Below are 21,628 nucleotides of genomic sequence, written 5' to 3'. Positions count from 1 at the left end.
TTTTTAAGTAAACACCCAAGTGAATCATGGAGAATTGGAAAGCAAGCATGGTGAGCCACTGAGGGATCAGGTGAAAATGACAGGGGTCTATTCCTTACTACTATTTCCTAGGACAGAATTTCTGAAAGAGATGAGCACTTTATGGTGGGCCATCTAAAGCACTATAAACATCTTCAGAGAAAAAGATTGAAAAGGATTTTTAATTTAGACTAGGACACCTGAAAAGACATTAGGAAAAGTACAAGGCAACAGGGGGAGAGGTGACAGAGGAAAATGTACTAGAGTGTTCCCTAGATGGAAGGATTGGAGGAAGACAAACCCACTGACCACCTTAGATAATTGTTCACTAGCAAGTTTGAGAAGTACTGGGGGAGAAACAAAACAAAACCACACCTATAGATAGAGTCAGTGTGACACAAGTAAGGGGAGCCCTCAATCTGGAGTATGTGTGTGAAGATTCTTCTAAACTCAGGTTGCTCAATTCTGAACCATCTCCCACCCCAGGGATAGAGAACCCCAAGAACAAAGACTGGGATGAGGTAGAAAGGAGCTGCCAAGAATAGAATTATGTCACAGGCTCAGACACTTAGGCACAGCCCTGGCTGCAAGACTCTCCCCTTTGCTCAGAGCCGTTTATTACTAGCTCCTGCTCCCTGCTCTAAGCAGCTTCTTCCCACCCTCAGCTTGCCAACATTACTGACATTCCTGACTATAAAACTCCTGGGACTGGAGCAGGCAGAAGACTTAAAGAAGGGAGAAGAACCCAGCAATGTCAGAAGGCTTCCCGAAGAAGTTGGCAGGCTACCACAGGGTTCCACCTTCAACTCCCAGAAATGTGTCACCAAGCAGGAGCCAGGACGAGGAGTACCAGTGTCTCCTGGCTCCAGGTCTGGTGCTGACGCTGCGCCCTCACTATCTGCTTCTATTTTTACAACCACGCTATGCTCTTCCCACCCCCTTCCCTAGTGCTTATAATTTCACAGACTTCCTTAATGCCCAGGAAACTGGTTTATATATGGTGTTTCATTACCAAACATAGGAAACTTTCTCATATTTTTCTTCTTTCTCCTTTTCTAGTAAGCATTTTGGTTATAATTAGGTGGATTCCAGGTCCCAGAGTTTTTGTTTTTAACTAGGTTCCACACCCAATATGGGGCTTGAATTCAAGACCTTGTGATCAAGAGTCTCATGCTCTACCAACTGAGCCAGCCAGACACCCCTCCCTACCCAGCCCCCTCCCAGAATAATTCTTAATACCATCCCTGTCACTCTCTGAAGTGTCTGGGTTTGAAATACAAATTGTATGGCCATCTAGTTATAATACATCTATTAAGCTGATCAAATAAGCATATTGCCATTTCAGAACGGTAGGACTAAAGACAGCATAGGATAAAAGGAAACACATAGATTGGGATGTTGAAAAACAGTGGTAGAGTTCTTCCTCTATCCTTTAGCATCTAAGTAATCTTCCCCAGAAGATTCTTGGAAGGAAACATCAGTGTGTAGAACTTGAGCACAATTAAAACCATAGGAGACTTGGGAGAGAGCACACAGGAGAGGGGTAGAAGGATAATCTTAATCTTCAGGCTGAATGTGGAGACTGACACTGGTCTCAATTCCACAATGAAAAGATCATGACCTTTTCTGAGATGAGCACTGGGTGTTGTGTGTAAACGATGGATCACAGGAATCTACCCCCTGAAACCAAGAGCACACTGTATACACTGTATGTTAGCTAACTTGACAATTAAAAAAAAAAAGTCAGATGCTTAATCGACTGAGCCACCCAGGTGCACCCGTTGAGCCTGCTTAAGATTCTCTCCCTCCCTCCTCTAAATTTTTTTAATTTTTAAATTTAAACAAAAGATGGGGCACCTGGGTGGCTCAGTCAGTTGAGCGTCCAGCTTCGGCTCAGGTCATGATCTCAAAGTCCATGAGTTCGAGTCCCAGGTCGAGCTCTGTGCTGACAGCTCAGAGCCTGGAGCCTGCTTCGGATTCCGTGTCTCCCTCTCTCTCTGCCCCTCCCCCACTCATGCGGTCTCAGAAACAAATAAACATTAAGAAAAATTAAAAAAAAAATTTAAACAAAAGATCCTAGGAGACTTAATGGGATTTAATGTGCACCTACTCTATTCCTTAAGAAATATGTATTTTTAAAGTGTGTATAGGTAGATAATATTGAATTTTTATTTCAGGATAGTCAACATGGTGTTATTTTGGGCCTGATAAGGCTAGGAACCACTTGCGTAAAGGAAGAGGCCTGGACTTTGACTCAAATTTATCTGGGCCCAAAGATATCGCTTTAGACTGAATGACTTGAATAATTTACTTTCGCTCTGAGCTCTAGTTGCTTCATCTACAGTTGGTAGTCCTTTCTAGGGCTTTGGGTAGAAACCCACCATTTCAGATAGGATAGCATGGGTTAAGTGGTAAGGATAGGTATTCAACAATTCCCTTCTTGGGGGGCCTGGGTGCCTCAGTTCACTGAGCACCCAGCTCTTGGTCTCAGCTCAGGTTATGATCTCACAGATCGGGAGGCCAAGCCCTGCACTTGCAGATAGTGCAGAGCCTGCTTTGAATTTTTGCTCTCTCCTTGTCTCCACACCCCTGCCTCAAAAAATCACCTTTTTAAAGAATTCCTTTCTTCTTAGTTCTTAAGATAGGTTTCCCTCTCCCCACTCACCTTTACATAAAGGCAGGAAGATTAAGATAGGAAGGAGAAAGTATAAAGAATATAGAAGAAAGGGAGTAAAGGGGATCATGACCATCACCTAATACCTAATCACACCCAGTACATGCTGCTAGTATCAAATGTGAAAAGCTTCAAGAGGTTAAATTAAGATTCTGGCCCTGGAACATGAAGGACCTAGTGTTAATGCCAAGCACAGAAACCACTATTATGTTAATGCACTATGTAGACATGTGAATGGTTTTAAGAACGGACATAGAATTATCATTTCCTCAAATTTGTTAGTTATATCCTGTTAAGGCCACGTAAAATTAACACTGCAATTTAAGAACCTGTGACTTTTACAGATGGAGAGGATCTACAGGATCATCCTGGATTTTAGCCATTAAAACAAAAAAAAAAAAAAAGTTGAGGGGTGACTGGCTGGCTCAGTCAGAGCATGCAACTCTTGATCTCAGGGGTCAGCAGTTCAAGCCCCATGTTGGGGGTAGAGTTTACTTAATAGTAAAAAAACAAAAAAAAAAAAAAAAAAGAAAAAAAGTTAAAACTATTCTCCTACATAGGCTTTATCTCCAGGGAGTTTTTTCTTTGGTTTTGTTTTGTTTTTAAAGAATAGAAAATAACACTTTCTAAATGCTTGAGTTCTTGAGCCTCTTAACCAGTACTTACAGATTGGTCATACGTTTCTACTTTTAAGTAGGCTCCACACCCAGCATGGAGCCCAACAAGGGCTTACAGGCTTGAGCAGAGATCAAGAGTCAGATGCTTAACCGACTGAGCCACCCAGGTGCCCTGATGGTCATAGATTTCTAAAAACAAATATTCTATCACAGACAAGGTCAAAGGTCCCTTCTTGCTTTTCACTTATCTATAGTAGCCACAAAACCTCCCTGCTGTTACTCATGCCCAAGCTTCAACTTCCTAGTCTGCATTTTAAGCACCAAACCTCAGAATACTCAGCATACCTATAACAGCAGGGCTGGGGTTTCTAAGATGAGTAAGGAAAGCCAACTTTTAGATCCCAATCCAGAAAAGCAGTGACAGTCATCCACCCTCAGTCAGCCAACCTCTGTTGTCTATTTCAGCAAGTATTTAGCCCAAAGGTATCTGTTAGTCACTTCAATCTTAAGTAGTTTCAAGGAACATCTTTTGTCACCTCAGGTGATGGGCATTTCTAAGGAGACACAGGGAAGCAAAGAAAGCACAGGAAACCTTTTCAGAAGGCACAGACTTCTTAGAAGTTATTTTAAATTGGCTTATCACCATTAAAGACACAGTATCAGCTCTCTCAGCATGAAGGACACCCTCTGGGACACTGCAAAAACCCCAGTGACTGTCATTCACAGGCCTCAGAATCTCCTGAGGTCTACGCCCTTGCTTCTGCTACTACCAGCTGTACAGAACAGATATATAGTGTTTAAAAGAAAAGTGAAAGGAGAGGTTTATAGTCACAGATATGCACGTATTTTCACACATACACACTTGTAAATTCAGAGAGTATTTTTCTAGAAGGATGGCCAAGAAAGTGGCCACAACAGATGCTTCTGGTAAAGACTAGGGAACTGTGGTTCTGGGTGACCCACTTTTTTCTTCTAGTTTTTATTTTGTGATATATTATTATTTTTCAATTAAAACCTGGTTTCATAGAACATCATTTACTCTATAGCTCCACCATGGACTTCTGCTACACAGAGAATAATTTCTGCTAGTAGATTCAGTAAATGAATGAAACAAAATTAAGAGACACCACTTTCCTTAACTTATGGATACCCTTAACTGAGAGCCAACAAGTGGATGAGAAGAGGAGGACCTGAGAGGTAGGATGGAACTACTAACACCAGGAGGAAGAAACTAGACACATTGGATTAAGAATCAATTGCATGAATTAGTTATAACTATCCTGCTTATATCCAGTTTTGAGGCAACAAAAGACCTTGTGTGGTATAACCATCCCCGATGTCCAAGCAATATATTTGATGTCAGAAAAGCAGAAAAACATACCCTAACTTCTAAAATTTTATTTCAAGTTTATATTACTGCACCTTACTGAATCATACATGGAATTGTTTTCCAAAACAGTTCAAAACACTTCATTTTTAATTTATCCCATTGACAGAGAGCACTGTCAGCATTTCGGTCTTATACTTTCTATCCAGAACTTAATAAGAAGGAAATGATCTCTAAATGATTTTTATAAGAACTACCAGTAAACCAAAAAAATTGTGAGAAGTTATTTTTTTAATGTTTATTTTTGAGAGAGACACAGAGTGCAAGCAGGGGAGGGGCAGAGAGAGAGGGACACACAGAATCTGAATGAAGCAGGCTCCAGGCTCTGAGCTGTCAGCACAGAGCCCAATACGGGGCTCAAACCCCACCCCCATGAGGTCTTGACCTGAGCCAAAGTCTGAGGCTTAACTGGCTGAGTCACCCAGGCACCCCCTGAGTGATCATTTAAATACACTAGGGTCTCTACAATTTCAAGGATTTCTTTAGTCCATCCACTTGCAAAGCAGAGAGAACTTTCGCTGTTTTGTTTAGCATTTTAGAAATAAAAACAACAACAACAACAACAACTCTGGTTTGAAGTCTTATTCAGTTTCATTACTACAACTTTCCTCTGTAGCTATAGCTTTGCATTTGTGGAATCAAAATTACATGCTAGGTATATACGCTGAGCAGTAAACGTACACATGGCTCAATACTTCAGGGCTCTGCCATAACTTTCCCAGCCATATCCCAACTCACCTCTCTTTGATCTCTGCCTACCATATCCCCATCAGCATATCTCGTACTACTGGTAACATTCTTCATTTTCCACCTTGTATTATCAACATATGATACTTATCTTCGTTTGCCTTGTTACCACCACACCTATATGTTGTAAGCTCCAGGAGACAGGCACTTAGTAACTTCTCTATTTTAATGCTTTGTGGATTCAATTAAAAATAAATGTTACCTTTATGTACAAACTCTGGAGAAACATTCAGGCTGAAAAATACTTTGGATCTCATTTAACCCAGTGGTTCCCAAACATCTATCAATAATAGATGACAGGCCAGGGATATAAGGGAAAGGTAAAATTCACAATATGCAGGCCCTAGCCCAAATCTACAGAAGTGGGGCCCAGAATCTCTGGTTGTTTTAAAGGTCTCCAGGTGATTCTGAGATGCACCAGGTTTGGGAATCACTGGTCTCGTCTACCAAACGCATATTACATATGGAAAAACTGAAGCCCAAGGAGATCGAAGACTTGCCCAAAGTTGAATAGCAAAGTAAACAGAAGAGCATGAACATCAGCAGAGGACAATGATGAAATGGAAACCACCTGGCAGAGTTCAGAATGAAATAGAAGATAAGCATTAACTAGATCATCATCCTAGACCATCTTTCTATCACTGAATGTAGCAACTGCTGAATAGCTTTTTTTAAAATATGGGTTTTTTTTTAAATAAATTTTTTAAGTATGTACCTCAGAATATTGGCCTAAGGAGTACTAGGCAGGAAAAAAAAGGGGGGCGGGGGGGGGGGGTAAGTTCCACAGTCAAGTAAACATAGGGAATGAGAAACACCAAGCTTTTTAAATGTTTAGTGGACTTCTTAGAGCCTTTAATATGTAATTATGAGTATACAAAACACATCTCCTCCAAAGTTATCCGACAACTGAAGACACTTTGTATAATACTATTTCAAGAGATTAGTATTCCTTGGAACACATTTTAAGGAAATTCTAGCTTAACCAGAAACTAAGTTTCTAATCTTCGAATTGAACTGGAGGAAGGGGCTAAATATTTTTCACCTTTATGTTCCCAACATCAGATACAATACTGGACTCATAGTGAGCACTCAGATAAATGGACTCCTTCAGCAAAAATTGGTTAAAAGTAATCAGGCACAGGTTTATTTGGTGGGTAAACAAGTTAAAAAGTTGGATTACAATAAGTCTCACCCAACTCCAGAATTATAAAACATTTAATACCTGGCATTGACCTAGATGTTTACATAAATTATTTCATTTATACTTAAGTCTTTTATGGTAGCTCCTAGCAACACTATTTGAACAGAAACCAAGCAGCCACTAACTTGCCCAAAGTCTCAAAGAAGTGGCACTCCCAAACACTGAGCTATATTGTCATTCAATGCTTCTAGACAGGGGCAGGGAGGGGGCGGGGGCAGAGTTTAAGGATAGGCACAGAGGAGTTAAGCATGACAACCTCACAGAGGGTTATCCAGAAAAAAGTACATACATGCTTATGCTAGCAAAGCTTAAGAAAAAGGTCCCTTTTTCTTAAAATGCAAGAAATATGAATGGTTAAAAAAAAAATAAAAAACACTTTATAAAAGCTCAGAATAGGCCAACAAATGCCCAGTCTGGCTGGTGTTGGTCACTGACTCAAGAAGTATCCACCTAAGGGGTGCCCAGGTGGCTCAGTCGGTTAAGTGACCAACTCATGGTTTCAGCTCAGGTCATGATCTCACTGTTCAGGAGTTCGAGCCCCATGTTGGGCTCTGCATCTGGCAGCATGAAGCTTGCTTGGGAGCTTAAGTCAGACTCTTAACCCACTGAGCCACCCAGGAGCCTCTATATTTAAAAATTCTTAAATGGGATTTAAAAAATATTGGCACCCAGGTGGCTCAGTCGGTTGAGCGTCCGGCTTCAGCTCGGGTCAGGACCTCACGGCTCAGTGAGTTTGAGCACCACATCGCGCTCTGTGCCGATGGCTCAGAGCCTGGAGCCTGCTTCGGATTCTGTGTCTCCCTCTCTATCTGCCCCTAACTCACTCATATTCTCTCTCTCAAAAATAAATAAACATTAAAAAGATGCTTTTTTAAATATTGGCAAGTGTTGATAATTGTTGAAGCTGGACATCTGGGAGGTATTATACTATTTTCTTCCACATGTATTTAAAAATTCCATAATAAAAAGTTAAAAATGAAAAAAAAATACTGCATACCAACTGCTAGTCCCTGCCTAGAGCAGTTCTCAAATTTATGGCAAAGACAGGCAGTAAATCAACAGTTATTCAGTTTGTAAGATTTATGGAAGCTAAGAAAAGAGGCAAGGAACCTTGAGGTGGGCATGGGGATGGGGGGGGAGGGGGAGCTCTGGGTATGGACTTCTAAGTAAAAGTGCTTTAATTAATTAAACAAGGAAGCTTTTAGACTGAGGTTGTTCTAATACCTCGGCAGCCTATGTAAGCAAACCAAAATCTACACCTGCAAATGCCTCAAGAATACAAAACCTAGAGACAACCAATCACAAACCACCAACCAGGCTTTCCTAAACAATGCAAAAGAATTGTGCTTTGCTTCCACATCTCTTCTGTAAAAACCCTGCCCCTCACTCCCTACACTCCTAGGAGTGTAGAACACTCCTAATCACGTCTGTTTTGGCACTGCTCAATTCCAGTAGATTTTGCTCAAGTAAACTCTTAGGATTTTTAATATGCTTCAATTCATCTATTAACACAGTTAATAGAGAAAGACAAGGGGAAAGATTCCCAGGGAAAGGGAAGAACAATGCATAAAAGTCATAGGGAACTGAAAATATTCTCACATTTTGGACAGGCCATGGAAGAGATCTACCATTCCCTTAATTAAGGAAGTCTTCGAAATACCTATCATGCCCACAATGCTCTCCACTGGGACTCCTTAACCACTGTTCACCTGCCTTTGTACACATGCCCTACAGGCTGGACCAGAGAGAGCCCCTGATCCACAGGTTCATGGGTCCTGTCCCACCTGTTCTGTACCCAGACTTGCCAACACAGAGACTCACTCTCAGGGAAGTCAATTTTGAGACAGAATGGGGCACAGAAAGTAGACAGGTAACAAAACAAGACAGAGATGAGGCAATAAGAACCTTAAAGGCACAGAAATCAAAAGGCTGAAAGGCATTAACCAGTCAAGACAAGAAAGCGGGGGTGGAGGGAGGAAGAGATTGATTGATTGAAATGGAAGGTCAAGGACAGACTTGTTCTTGGTTCTCCAAGTCTAAAGCTACTGCTTTCACCTGGACAGCATGAATGATTGTACAGTTGTCCATGGAACTTGAATGTCCAGCTGCAGAAGCTATCCTGAGCTTCTTTACCTCCCTATACATCCTCATATAAACAAACCCACACATACAAGTTGCCTAAGTTAATCCAAGTGTCTCCATCTCCTGCTATCTGCAAGAGCCTTTCATGTCTACTCAGGATGGTTGGAGTGGTGGGAAGGAGTGAGGGAAGGCAAACGGACCAGCCGTTAGCCTCTGAAGTGGCAGGGGAGGAGTGTGATTGGCCACTGCCCAGGGATTCAGACTTTAGGATTAGCCACATGCCAACCTCAGGGGATTTCCAGCACAGAAATCAACAGTTTTATTCATTTCTAACCCTCCTGACAGCAATGAGGTCTATGAGGCAGCTGATTAGATTCTCCCACTTCTCAAAGTCTTTTGAGTTTTTTGTAAAAATAAATAAATGAAGCTGATGTTCATGAGGGATAGTAAGCATATATATTGATTGTAATATATTTAGAACTTATCAGACGGTACTATGAAATTCCAGAAAATACCATCATATTCAACTTACAAAATATGTATAAGGAAAACATAGCAAATGAATGGTAAATTGGATTTCTACTTTATAAAACACAAGTCAAAGATCATTCCTCTGCTGAAAAACATTTTAGTTCTTTTCACTGCTCACATAACAAAATCCATACAGCTTCAAGGATGTTTGTAGTCTCATCATCTACATCTTCAGCTCCTACTGTATCTACCATTTACTTATCAGACTTTCATAGAGCAGCTAAACTATCTAGCTACCCTAGGGACAATATTTAAAAAAAAAAAAAAAAAACAAGTCCCAGCCCCTCCTCCCACCTCCCCACCACTGCTGCCCTAGAAGACAGGAGTAACTAAATTCAATTCAGTGTGTCAACGTAATGTTAAAATCATGCAATAGTGGGTATTATACCTAATCTAGACTGACAAATTCACAAGGAAGGCTTCTTAGAGGAGGTCACAGTTGAGATCGGAGAGGTGAATGGGAGTGATCAGAAATGAGAACAGCACAAGAAAAAGCATAGAGAAATGAACAGTTAAGTATTCTGGAATATAGAGGGGATGGTTAGAAGAGACTGGAGCAGTAAGCACAGGACAAGACTTAAGAGGGAGGCCGGAATGGAGACATTGTTTAGCTGGTGGGGTATTTGTGTTCTCCCTCCAAAATTCAAATGGTGACTCCCCAAAGGGGATGGCATTAGTAGTAGGGCCTTTGGAAGTTACTTAAGCCTTGAGGGTAGACCTTATGATTAGGATTAGTGCCTTATCCAAAGTTCCAGAGAGACTACCAGCTCCTCCCACCATGGGAGGACACAGTAAGGAGGTGCCAGCAATGAACTAAAAAAGGGACCCTCACCATAAGGTGCTCATGCACCAGCTTTTAGAACTGTGAGCAAGAGACTTACGTTGTTTAAAAGCTACACGGCGAGGGCGCCTGGGTGGCGCAGTCGGTTAAGCGTCCGACTTCAGCCAGGTCACGATCTCGCGGTCCGTGAGTTCGAGCCCCGCGTCGGGCTCTGGGCTGATGGCTCGGAGCCTGGAGCCTGTTTCTGATTCTGTGTCTCCCTCTCTCTCTGCCCCTCCCCCGTTCATGCTCTGTCTCTCTCTGTCCCAAAAATGAATAAACGTTGAAAAAAAAAAAAATTGCTTTAAAAGCTACACGGCGATATGGTTATAGCAGCCAGCAAGGAATAAGGCAGGAAGTAACTGGGAACGCTGAAGGTTTCTAATAGGTATGATCAGACCATCAAAATATTAAAATAGAAGATGGGCAGGATCAGGAAAATCATTTTCAGGGTGCCTCTTTAGCCTCAGCATTGTAATAATCTAGCAGTAACAAATGTCAATACCCTCCAACCAAAGACCACCAGCATTTTTCACCTCTAGTTTATTGTTCTTGGCATCAAGGGACACAGCATGCCTTGAGGCACCATGGAGGGGTCTGAGTAAGAAGATGCTAGAAAGGATCTGGACTCCTGTGAGGTGATTTGCGAGCAGCTCCAAGGAAACAGGAGTCTGCTCTAGATAGGGTGCCATCAAGAAGTAGGGCGATTCTAGGACTATTTTAGTAAACCTATCACTAAGGTGGGAGAAGTTATCAAAGCTAAAGCTAGAATTATTAAAGGAGCAGCAATCATTTAGATCAGTCACCTGGTCTGGGGGGGCAGTAGGATACCTGGTGATTTTTGTGGTTTGAAAAGTGTTCATGTTTTGTTTTCTGTCCAGGTATGATGACAGAGTAGTCTTATGATTAGAGAGCAGTCTTTTAAGTAGTGTTTGTTTTTGTTTTTTAAGTAATCTCTACATGCAACGTAGGGCTTGAACTTACAACCCCCGAAATCAAGTCACATGCTCTACCAACTAACTAAGCCAATCAGCCAGATGCCCCCAGAGTGGTCTTATTTTTTACTTGACCCATAAGTCATAGAATGGTCTTATCCAATTTTGATGTTCTAGGAAATCATTTATGCCCGACAGGAGAACACCAAGGCCTACCTGTAAGAGTCAGGCCAGCTCCCAGACAGCAGGGACTGCTTTTCTCACTCTTACACTCCTATTTAGATCTGTTGGACTGGCTTCAGAGTCCTCATAGCTCAATGGTAAAATTCACACTGAATTCCTAGTTCCTTCATTCTGTGTTGTGGTTCCTAGGAGGGACTGTAAGTCAGTCAGTGAACCCCATTTTGCTTTCGTCTTCCTGGATTTCCCATTCATGAAACAGAAAGACATGGTTCCATGTTGGGATGAGCACTGGGTGTTGTAAGGAAACCAGTTTGACAATAAATTTCATATTAAAATAAATAAAAAAGAAAGACATGGTTCCACTTGCCAGTTATCTGCATTGCTGGGAAATTATAAAGTCTGCAGTGCAGTTCATGTTCTCCAGATGTGCCACATAAGTACAGAACATTGACTTTCACAAGAGCTCAGTGCTGATGCCAGCAAGTTGAAAAAAAGCAGTTTCTGGGAAGCTTCACAAAGCAGCTTCACTAACTCAGCTAGGAAGCAATTCTGCTTGTAAACAAAGTCTCCAACTTCATAATTTCTGGAATTTTTAGAGATGCAAGAATTAGATAAAAATAAATCTTAGCTTCCCAGTTTCCATACTTTGCCCTCTTACTCCCCTCCACCTTCAAGATATGGGGGATGCTCCTCACTCCTACCTCCATCAAAACCTAGTCTTTCTTGGGGCGCTGGGTGGCTCAGTCAGTTAAGTGTCCAACTTCGGTCCAGGTCAGGATCTCATGGTTCGTCAGTTTGAGCCCCTCATCAGGCTCTCCACTGATAGTTCAGAGCCTGGAGCCTGCTTCAGATTCTGAGTCCCCCACTCTCTGCCCCTCCTCCACTTGTATTCACTCTCTCTCTCTCTCTCTCTCTCTCTCTCTCTCTTCTCTCTCTCGGTCACACACACACACACACACACACACACACACACACACAAATCAATAAACTAGTCTTCACACTGCAATATGAAAAAATTAACATCTATGGAAAATATCAGTATTATAACTGGTACTAAAGCTTCATACTAAAGCTACAGGATTTTAAGTACTGTGAGGATTCATTATTCAATGAATATTTGAGCTCTGTTTTGGATACAATTATAGGCCCTTTGGGGCTAGGTCTGTAAATAGACAAAATCCTTGCCTTTGTGGAGCTTATATTCTACATAGGAGAGGAAAAAGACAAGTAAGTTCAATATACATAGGATGTTAGTATCAGGGAAAATTAAGGAAGGAAAGGAACAGGGATGCTGTCATTTTAAATGAGATGATCAGTACCAGGCTCACTGATAAGGTGACAGTTGAGCAGACTAAGAGGAACAACATTCTGCAAAAAGAGGTTCTGGTAAAGACAACAGCCCTAAGGCTCCAGAGTTCAAGGAACAGCTAGGAAGCCAGATTGGCTGGAGCAGAAGGAACAATGATATATTAGAGAGGTATCAGGGCCCGTAGCCCATAAGGTTTCGGCTTTTGCTGTAAGTGAGATGGGGAGCTATCAGAGTTTTGAACAGATAGAAGGGATTCAGAATGTGCCTCACGGGAGGCAACTTTTGAGATTTACTATAGAAATGGGGTAACAGATGAGATGGGACAGGTGAAAAGGTAAGGTTTGCTTTGTTGAGAGGAATAACAGAATTGCAGGTTGCATAAAAAAATAGCTTGTGGGGCGCCTGGGTGGCTCAGTCGGTTGGGCAGCCGACTTCGGCTCAGGTCACGATCTCGCGGTCCGGGAGTTCGAGCCCCGCGTCAGGCTCTGTGCTGACAGCTCGGAGCCTGGAGCCTGTTTCAGGTTCTGTGTCTCCCTCTCTCTGACCCTCCCCCGTTCATGCTCTGTCTCTCTCTGTCTCAAAAATAAATAAACATTTAAAAAAAAAAAATAGCTTGAAATTAAAATCACAATTCTTGAAACTAAAATCTGATCTTCCCAAGAATACTGCTTTACTGGCTTGCTTTACATAATTGAGAAGTTAGATTTGCTTGACCCATTCATTCAATGATTTAGTAACATATATATGTACAAATATAACCAAATCAAAGGAAATTATTTCTTTTTTTTTAAGAAAATTTTTTTTTTCAACGTTTATTTATTTTTGGGACAGAGAGAGACAGAGCATGAACGGGGGAGGGGCAGAGAGAGAGGGAGACACAGAATCGGAAACAGGCTCCAGGCTCCGAGCCATCAGCCCAGAGCCCGACGCGGGGCTCGAACTCCCGGACCGCGAGATCGTGACCTGGCTGAAGTCGGACGCTTAACCGACTGCGCCACCCAGGCGCCCCTCAAAGGAAATTATTTCTGAGATTTGTAAGGAAACTAAGGTTTTGGTTTCTGGAAATGTAAGGTATCTAACTACAAAACTGATTTCTCTAAATGCTTGTTCAGATAACCTTTCTCCAATCTTTCCACATAATAGAGAATTAAGAAAACAGGTCATGGAATAAACTATTGTCAAACAATCACAGTGGTCAAATATTCAAAATGCCCCTTCAACAAATTTTATGACTAAAGCTCAGGAGTTTAATGATCAACTCCTTTATATAACCTGAATATTTTAAAAGATGGTATTAAACCTTTTGTAAAAGTATCCCTGCATTTACAGAAGTGAACTGCTCTTTTAGGCAAGATTTACTTTTCTCTTTTTATTGAATTGCTCATTTAGTTGTTTAGAAAAAAAAATATCAGCTGAAAGGGATTTCTGCATAATTGGCCATCTGTTTCAAGGTAATGATCACAGACTGCAGCCTACAAGTGATTCATAGCTTAGATTCATAATTTCCTTAGCTTCCTCCTTCAGAGACCTTGAAATAGGTGAAATCCAAATTAGTTTCACAACAGCATTTTTTTTTTTGAGACAATATTTTTGTGGGTAAGTCTGAGGCTTTAAAATAAGTTCTTCTGGGTTTGCATTTGGAATTTGAATGCAGTTACCAAGATCCTCATAGCTGCCATGTAATGGACTTGGAACCAGGAAACCTGCATTCAAACCCTGGTTCTGCCCAATACCAGCTCAGTGACTCTGGGCAAGCTACTTAACCTCTCAAAGCCTCATTTAACTTAACTATGAAAAGAACCCTTACGCCATTGCTATGGTGAGCACGGAGTGACCACACTGTAGACTTGCATGCCTAGCACAGCCATGGGCATGTTATGAACTCCCAGTAAATCTGCCACACCTGAAATCAGGTCAGGCCTAGTCCTTCCTTTTCCTCCTCCTTAAAGAAGGTTCAACTTTTTATACAGTGCTATTTATAACCTTATAGCCACCTCTCTAGGAAAAAGGCAGGACTTCAGAGTTAACAATCGTTGAAAAAAAGGGGGTAATTTTTTGTTTTGTTCCCCCTGACCACTCGAAAGTTTATACTATGATTTCCCCCTTGAGGGCAGGGGGAAAGGAGATGGGAAATAGGAGCTCACCATAGTGCATTTTAATAAATTACTTGTTTCGAAATGAACTATGGAGATATTTAGGATATACTACACTATGATGACCAGTATTTTATCCTGGATATACTTAACTATTCTTAATCCAAATGGAAAACTCACATTAATGTTGGCTGTATACATAAAGTAACATATTTGGAATTAGAAAAATAAATCAATTTTGATATAGCAGGTTTAGATTATCTTGGAATTTTATCTAATTCAGTGCATTTGAAACTGAAAACACTGAAAATGACTGCCAAGCTGTCAGACACCCTGGAAAACTTGGGAAGCAATACAGCAATAGAGGTTCATGGAATTTGGAGTCAGGAGACACACACATACACCTGGGTGTAAACCCAGGCTCCACTACTTCGTGTAATTTTGAAAAGTTTGAGAACCTAAACACCTGTTTCTTCTCTGAAGCAGTGATGATAGTAATATTTTTCAGGAATTAAGTGGATTAAATAAAGTCATGCATCTTGAGCTCTCAATATTGATAACGAAGACTATTAATGCAAAGCAACTAAATCTAGAGTTCCTGGATACAGGAGAGACATTTAAAGTTGTCAGTTAAATATACTAACAAGCTTACTTAGCTTAGAAACCAGAAGATCCAAGTTTAAGTAACATCCCAGGTTTTTTTCTTGTTAGTTATGTGACCTTGCAAAGACCCAATCACTTTGTACTTAGCTCCTCACCTGTTAGGTATTAGTAATATTAGTTACAATTTGTTAAGCATAGACCATGTACCATGCAGTCTGATAAGTTTATTATATAGGAACTCCATCTTTTTAAGGTTATTTTTGAGAGAGAGAACGTGTGCATGAATAGGGAGAGGCAAAGAGAGAGGGAGACAGGAGACGGAGTATCCCAAGCAGGCTCCATGATGCCAGTGCAGAGCCCAACACGGAACTCGATCTCATGACCCCAGGATCATTACCTGAGCCAAAATCAAGAGTCCAACGCTTAACCAGTGGAGCCACTCAGATGTCCCCAAACCCCAGTCTTTACAGCGCTTCAAGGTAGATGTTACCTGATTTTTAAGATTTTACTTTTATCTCCACACCCAGTGTGGGATTTGAACTCCTAATCCAGAGATCAAGAGTCGCCTGCTCAACCAACTGAGCCAGCCAGACATTCCTATTCTCATCTGTTTTATACATGGCTGAAAGGGAGGGAAATTAAACTTGTCCGAAGCCACACAGCCAGTAAGTAGTAGAACCTGGACTCACATCCAGGCTTATGGGTCTCCAAATCCTGTCCTTGGCTACCCAATGAACTACCTGTGCCACCTGCCTCTCCTAAAGGACTTTGTTCTTGTGAAAGAGCTTTTTGAAATTGAAATATCCTTAAAATATTGTTCCTATTCTAAATCAATATAAATAATTCACAAAATGGGTTTGTGATTTGCCCCTCGGCTCCTGGGAAACCTGAAAGAACAAAAGGTTACACTTCAAGCGCTCTTTCATCTCCCCTTGGAAGTTTGCCGTGACCTCAATTTTACTTGAACAGGTCTGATAAACAACATTAAACAACAGAAATCCAAATGCACCTCTGTGCCATTCAAAGGCAGCTCTCTATCCTCCCTGGAGTCCAGGGCAACATCTCGTGCTCTTCCTCGAAATGCGGACAAAATATTTTTTTGCGCTGACTTACATTTGCACTTCGCGGGAGGAAGCATAAAGTAGCCCCATAAACAGCCACATAAACTAGTGCTTTCTGAATCACGCCCACGGCCAACTCCAGCTCCAGGCACGCAGGCAGCCATTCTAATTAAAGCAAGTTGCAGCCCCTTTTCAAAAATATGGTGCAAAATTTTGAGCTGATTTTCCCTCTGAAAGTTGTGTTAACTAGTCCCAAGTAGTTAGCTATAATACTCTCTAGTTATCCACCCTTGGTACAACAAATTCCTTGGGGACGCCACCAAAGGGATTCTGGTGTTTGGTGCTGACACCTGTGGGGCTAAGGGGACCTCGGTTTGCTATCACCTGGAAGGTACTTATCTCTCCACTCCTCAATCTGGGAGATCCTCAGCGTGACCCTCTCCCGACTGCATAGGAAGGAGAGTAAAGTCCAGATGCAGTCGAGGGTGTCAACTTGCCCAGCCGGAACTCCACTCTGGGGAGGCGCTCACGCCCCGAAGGGCTAACTCTGGGACAAGTAAAGCATATTCACTTACATGAGGAAGAAAGGTCGCCCCCGGTTTCCCAAAAGCCAGGGGCCTGAGGAATGTGACCTTCTCGGAGCTGGGACTTACCTCTCCCCTCCCGCGAGGCCCTCTCAGTGCCCCACGAGCGCTGCAGGTGGACTCCATGCCGGGCTCAACACCCCGGCGCCCCGCCAGCCGGGGCCAATTTAAGCCGGTGCGGCACGTGGGAGACGCGGGGGGCGCGCGGGAGCGCCAAGCTGAGCCGGAGCACCTGGTCCTTACCTCCGACGCCGAAATCTCGAACACTGCCGCAATCTTGGCGTAGAGCTCCTGGATGCTGGAGAAATTCTCCACTCGGCCCGTGGCGCTGCCGTGCGCCAGCTGCGTGTGGAAAACCAGCTTGTGTGTCGGAACCGGGGGGTCCGGGAGGCTGCCGCCGCTCGCGCCCGCCTGCTCGCCCTTCACCAGCCGGGCGGTCTCCTTGGACTTGGTTTTCATCTTTCTCCGCAGCCCCAGGGGCATCTTGCCTAGCCAAGGGCGGGAGCCCACCTGTACTGCCAACCGCCGCCTCCCCGGCTGGATGCCGCGGACTTTGAGCTCAGGCCACGGGGCTCCGCGCAGGTAAAAGTCGCCGCTGGGCCAATGGCAGAGGTGCTTCCGCCTGGCAGCGCCGGGTCAGCGGCCCCCTCCTTCCTCGCGAGGAGAGGCACCTGGGCCGCAGCGGCCACCTGCCCTCCCAACGCGGGGATCTGGAGACAGGAAAAGTTGGGCCCATTCCCGATTCTCATCTACCGGCTTCTCTCCCCGCCTTTTAAAAAATGCCAAGATTTCCGTAAAAGCCTTGGGATGCTGAAGCTACAGAACACATCTTAGAATGCAAACACGCTGGCCTTTCTGGTAGGACCTCACACAGGACTGGGCCATTGGGGATAGGGAATTAGGTAGAAGTCAGCTTTCATCGGCCTTCTCTGAGCCTCACACCCTGCAGGGCCGAGTTGGAAGGGAAAGTTTTGAGATTGGTGCCGCATTAAATTCATAGTCAAACTCTCTCAGCCGGGCCTCGGCGCCTCTCAGTAACCCTTTTTATCCCCCACCCCCATCCCCACCCCCACCGCCTCCGGCAGTTTTCTCTCCCAAAGGTTCAGCGCTCTTCCCAAATCATGTGCTCCACTCCCGCTTCTGGGTCGGTGCAGAGCACCCTGCCTCTTACTCTGCAGAGAAAAACTGGAGCTATTCTGTGCAGTGTGTGAGCCACCTCAATTCCCCACCCCTCTGTGTAACTTCACGCACCTCTGGTCTCCAAACTCCGAAGAAATCTCTTTTTATTTGACCCTTGCACTTCTCTCTTCTAACATCTCTATTTTTTTTTTCAACTCTAGTATAATTAAGGTTCAGTGTTGTTAGTTTCCGGTGTACAATATAGTGATTCAAGGATTCTTAAGATCTCTATTGTTAAGCTACCTGTTGGCTCTTGTCCTTTCCCTCCCCATCTGGTGCCACTCACTGGTGGTCAGAAGCCCAAATCTTCTACACTGTTTTCAAGTCCCACCTTTGTACTTGCCTCTAGCTACATCTTCACAACAAAGCAAAAACAATCTTGACTTCTAGGCTGCTCTTCCTCACTTCCCCCTTTGCTATCAGACTTTGGCCCCACACTCCACTGAAATTGCTTGTACTATGATCAGCTTCTTAATCATCAGGTATGATTAACTCTTTTCAGTCTTTATCTTACTTGACCTTTTAGAGCATCTGACAGCGTAAACCATTCCAGTCTTAAAACATGCTTCTGTTTTAACTTACCTCTATCCCTTTTTCTAACTGTTACTTTCCAGGAACTGTTTTCTTAAAGGCTATTATTTTTCCTTAGCCATCTTCTCTTACTCTGCATGCTCTCCCTAATGACCACACCTATTCCCTTGGTTTCAGTAGATGTTGTTGACGTCCAAATTTATATCTGCAGCTCATACTACCACAAGGGGAGAGTACTGCAGAAAACTCAAAGTGAGATTGTACAAACTAATCCTTTTCACTCAAAGCATCTTTTTTTTAAACTCTTGATTTCAGAAAATAGGATAATGTACTTAGTAACCCAAACCAGACATCTTTGAGTCATTACACCAAACTTTTTCTGGTTCCCTCCCTCCTCACATCAATTCAGTCCTGAAAATCCATGTTTCCCAAATTAAGGTTAGCAGAGCAGATGTCCTAGAATAGGGAGGGGATCTATTCTTTAGGATAATTTTAATATTTTTGTTTTCATGTTCTATGACTTAAAATTAGTGTAAACATATTCCAGTTCATGTGGACTTTAAAACTTAATATAAAAATATTCCGGTTCATACTCTCTGAAAATGGAATACTACTTCAGGATCCCAGGGCTTGAATTTGCCTTTGTGTTTATGATTGCTATTGCACCAAATACTATTACTTTGTATGGTGCTGAGAAAAGAGTAGAGAAAACCTAATGTGTAAATGATGCATTCCCATCAAGTGAAAGCCAGATAGCTTCACAATATATTGTGTGAATAAAAACCTCACTAAAGTTTGATTAAAGTAGGAAGAGACAAAGGGGAGCCCTCTTACACTGTTGGTGGGAATGCCAACTGGTGCAGCCACTCTGGAAAACAGTATGGAGTTTTCTCAAAAAGTTAAAAATAGAACTACCCTATGACCCAGCAATTGCACTACTAGGTATTTATCCAAAAATACTGATTGGAAGGGGCAGTGTTTGTAGCATTGTCAACAATAGTCAAATTATGGAAAGAGCTCATATGCCCATCAACTGATGAGTGGACAAAGAACATGTAGTGTGTTGGAATGTTACTCAGCTGTCAAAAAGAATGAAATCTTGACATTGCAATGATGTGGATAAGTCAGCAAGAAAAAGACAAATACCATATGATTTCACTCATATGTGGAATTTAAGAAACAAAATAGATGAACATAGGGGAAGTGGGGAAAAAAGGAAGCAAGCCTTTATAAACAAAACTCTTAACTATAGAGAACTGAGGGTTGCTGGAGGGGAGGTGGGTATTTAGAAGGACACTTGTGATGAGCACTGACCATTATACGTAAGTGATGAATCACTAAACTCTACTCCCCAAACCAATATTATACTATATGTTAACTAGAACTGAAAATTTTGAAAAAAAATCTGATATTTATGAATGTTTTAAACATAATCATTTTAAAATTATACTTATCTATTCTATAATTTTTAAGACTTCAAACATAATTCACCTACTTTGAATTAATGAGAACACAAATATATTCATAAATTATATTACTGATTTTTAGTTTTATTTTTTTTAAATTTTTTTTTTCAACATTTATTTATTTTTGCGACAGAGAGAGACAGAGCATGAACGGGGGAGGGGCAGAGAGAGAGGGAGACACAGAATCGGAAACAGGCTCCAGGCTCTGAGCCATCAGCCCAGAGCCTGACGCGGGGCTCGAACTCACGGACCGCGAGATCGTGACCTGGCCGAAGTCGGACGCTTAACTGACTGCGCCGCCCAGGCGCCCTGATTTTTAGTTTTAAAAGAGAATAAAAGTAGGATGAGAATTGAGTCTTCCTAGGGTATATGGCAGGTACATTCTCAATATCTAAGAAGTGTGAGGGAACACAGGATGTGAAAATAAAAACTTCAAAGAATAAACTGTGTCAAATAAAATATCAAGCAGAGCAAAAGTATTGGCATAGGATGGGAAGGGTGGATTCTACAGCCCTTCAATTCCCTTTAATTTCCAAATCCTGTCCTTCTTTGCCTAGAAACTGAAAGTGTTCCTTGAGGCGTACATTAACTTCAACTTCCTGTACAATCTCACTTAGGGAACCAGTTGTATCAGCCATAGTCCCAGAAGGAAACAGATGGTACACTCAAATTAAGAATATTTGGTTATGGTTTAACAAAGGGACTGGGCAGGTGGTAGTCAAGATATACTCCTAACACAGAGTATAGTATGTACCCCAGGGCTATTTCTATCCCAAAGTCCAAAGTGGTAAGGAATTAAAAAGTTCTATAGGCAAAAACACCTTAAGAGGACCTGTTGACATTTGTTTGGAGGAAGCCTCTAGGCAGAGGCAATCTAGAAGAAAAGCAGCTGGGAAAATGGATAGCCTGACCCAATATTCTTAGACCTGAGCAAAAGGAGCCCCTGCTCCAGCCCCCCTCCAGCTGCACAAAACCCTACAAGGTATGAAGTCCACAGAGTCAAGGGGCAGTGGCCACCCAGGACCCATGCTGTCCCTTCTAGACCATGCCTTTAATAATACCCAGGATCCCAGATTTCCCTCCCAAGTGTCCCCAAGTCTCCTTCCGGAAATCTGTATAGGCTTTCCTAGGGTCCAGGCAGCCAGCACTGCCAGAGCACACAACCCTATCTCTGGGGGTAGTCAAGGAGCAGCTCTTTGTCAAGAAAAGTTGGGGCAGGGCAAGTGGGTGTGGGAATATACAAAGCTGGGTAAGAATATAGTATATAATGGGGTAGGCTGCAGGCAGCCTTGTTTCTTCCCATGTCCCAACTCTCTAGTGTGGAACTCTGATGAACTGAGGAACTCTAAATTTGAACTTCACCTTTCAGATCATTATGAAAATCTATTAGTTAAAATAGGAGGATAGAACATATATTATTTGACAATCTGTTTTTAAAGCAATTAGTTTTAGTTAGTTTTCAGTAATTAAAATATGGTATCTGGAGCCCCTGGGTGGCCCAGTTGGTTAAGCATCAGACTCTTGATCTCAGGTCATGGTCTCAGGGTCCTGAGTTAAAGCCATTTAAGAGAAAAGAAAAAAAAAAAAAAAAAAGATATGGTATCTGG

General features: G+C 42.4%; 1 protein-coding gene across 1 annotated transcript in view; it reads right to left on the bottom strand.

The window, feature by feature from the left end:
* GIPC2 (GIPC PDZ domain containing family member 2) overlaps window positions 1-17,411 on the bottom strand; it is an 82,720-nt gene extending 65,309 nt beyond the window's left edge. Inside the window, exon 1 of the mRNA XM_030327662.1 lies at window positions 17,089-17,411. Coding sequence (XP_030183522.1) covers window positions 17,089-17,328 — 240 coding nt within the window. The 5' untranslated portion in view covers window positions 17,329-17,411. The remainder of the gene's footprint in view (window positions 1-17,088) is intronic.
* Between the last annotated feature and the right edge of the window lie 4,217 nt (window positions 17,412-21,628).

The sequence above is a fragment of the Lynx canadensis genome, chromosome C1, assembly GCF_007474595.2.
Source record: "Lynx canadensis isolate LIC74 chromosome C1, mLynCan4.pri.v2, whole genome shotgun sequence".
Classification (NCBI taxonomy): Eukaryota; Metazoa; Chordata; class Mammalia; order Carnivora; family Felidae; genus Lynx; species Lynx canadensis.
This window is presented reverse-complemented; position numbering and strand designations above follow the sequence as displayed.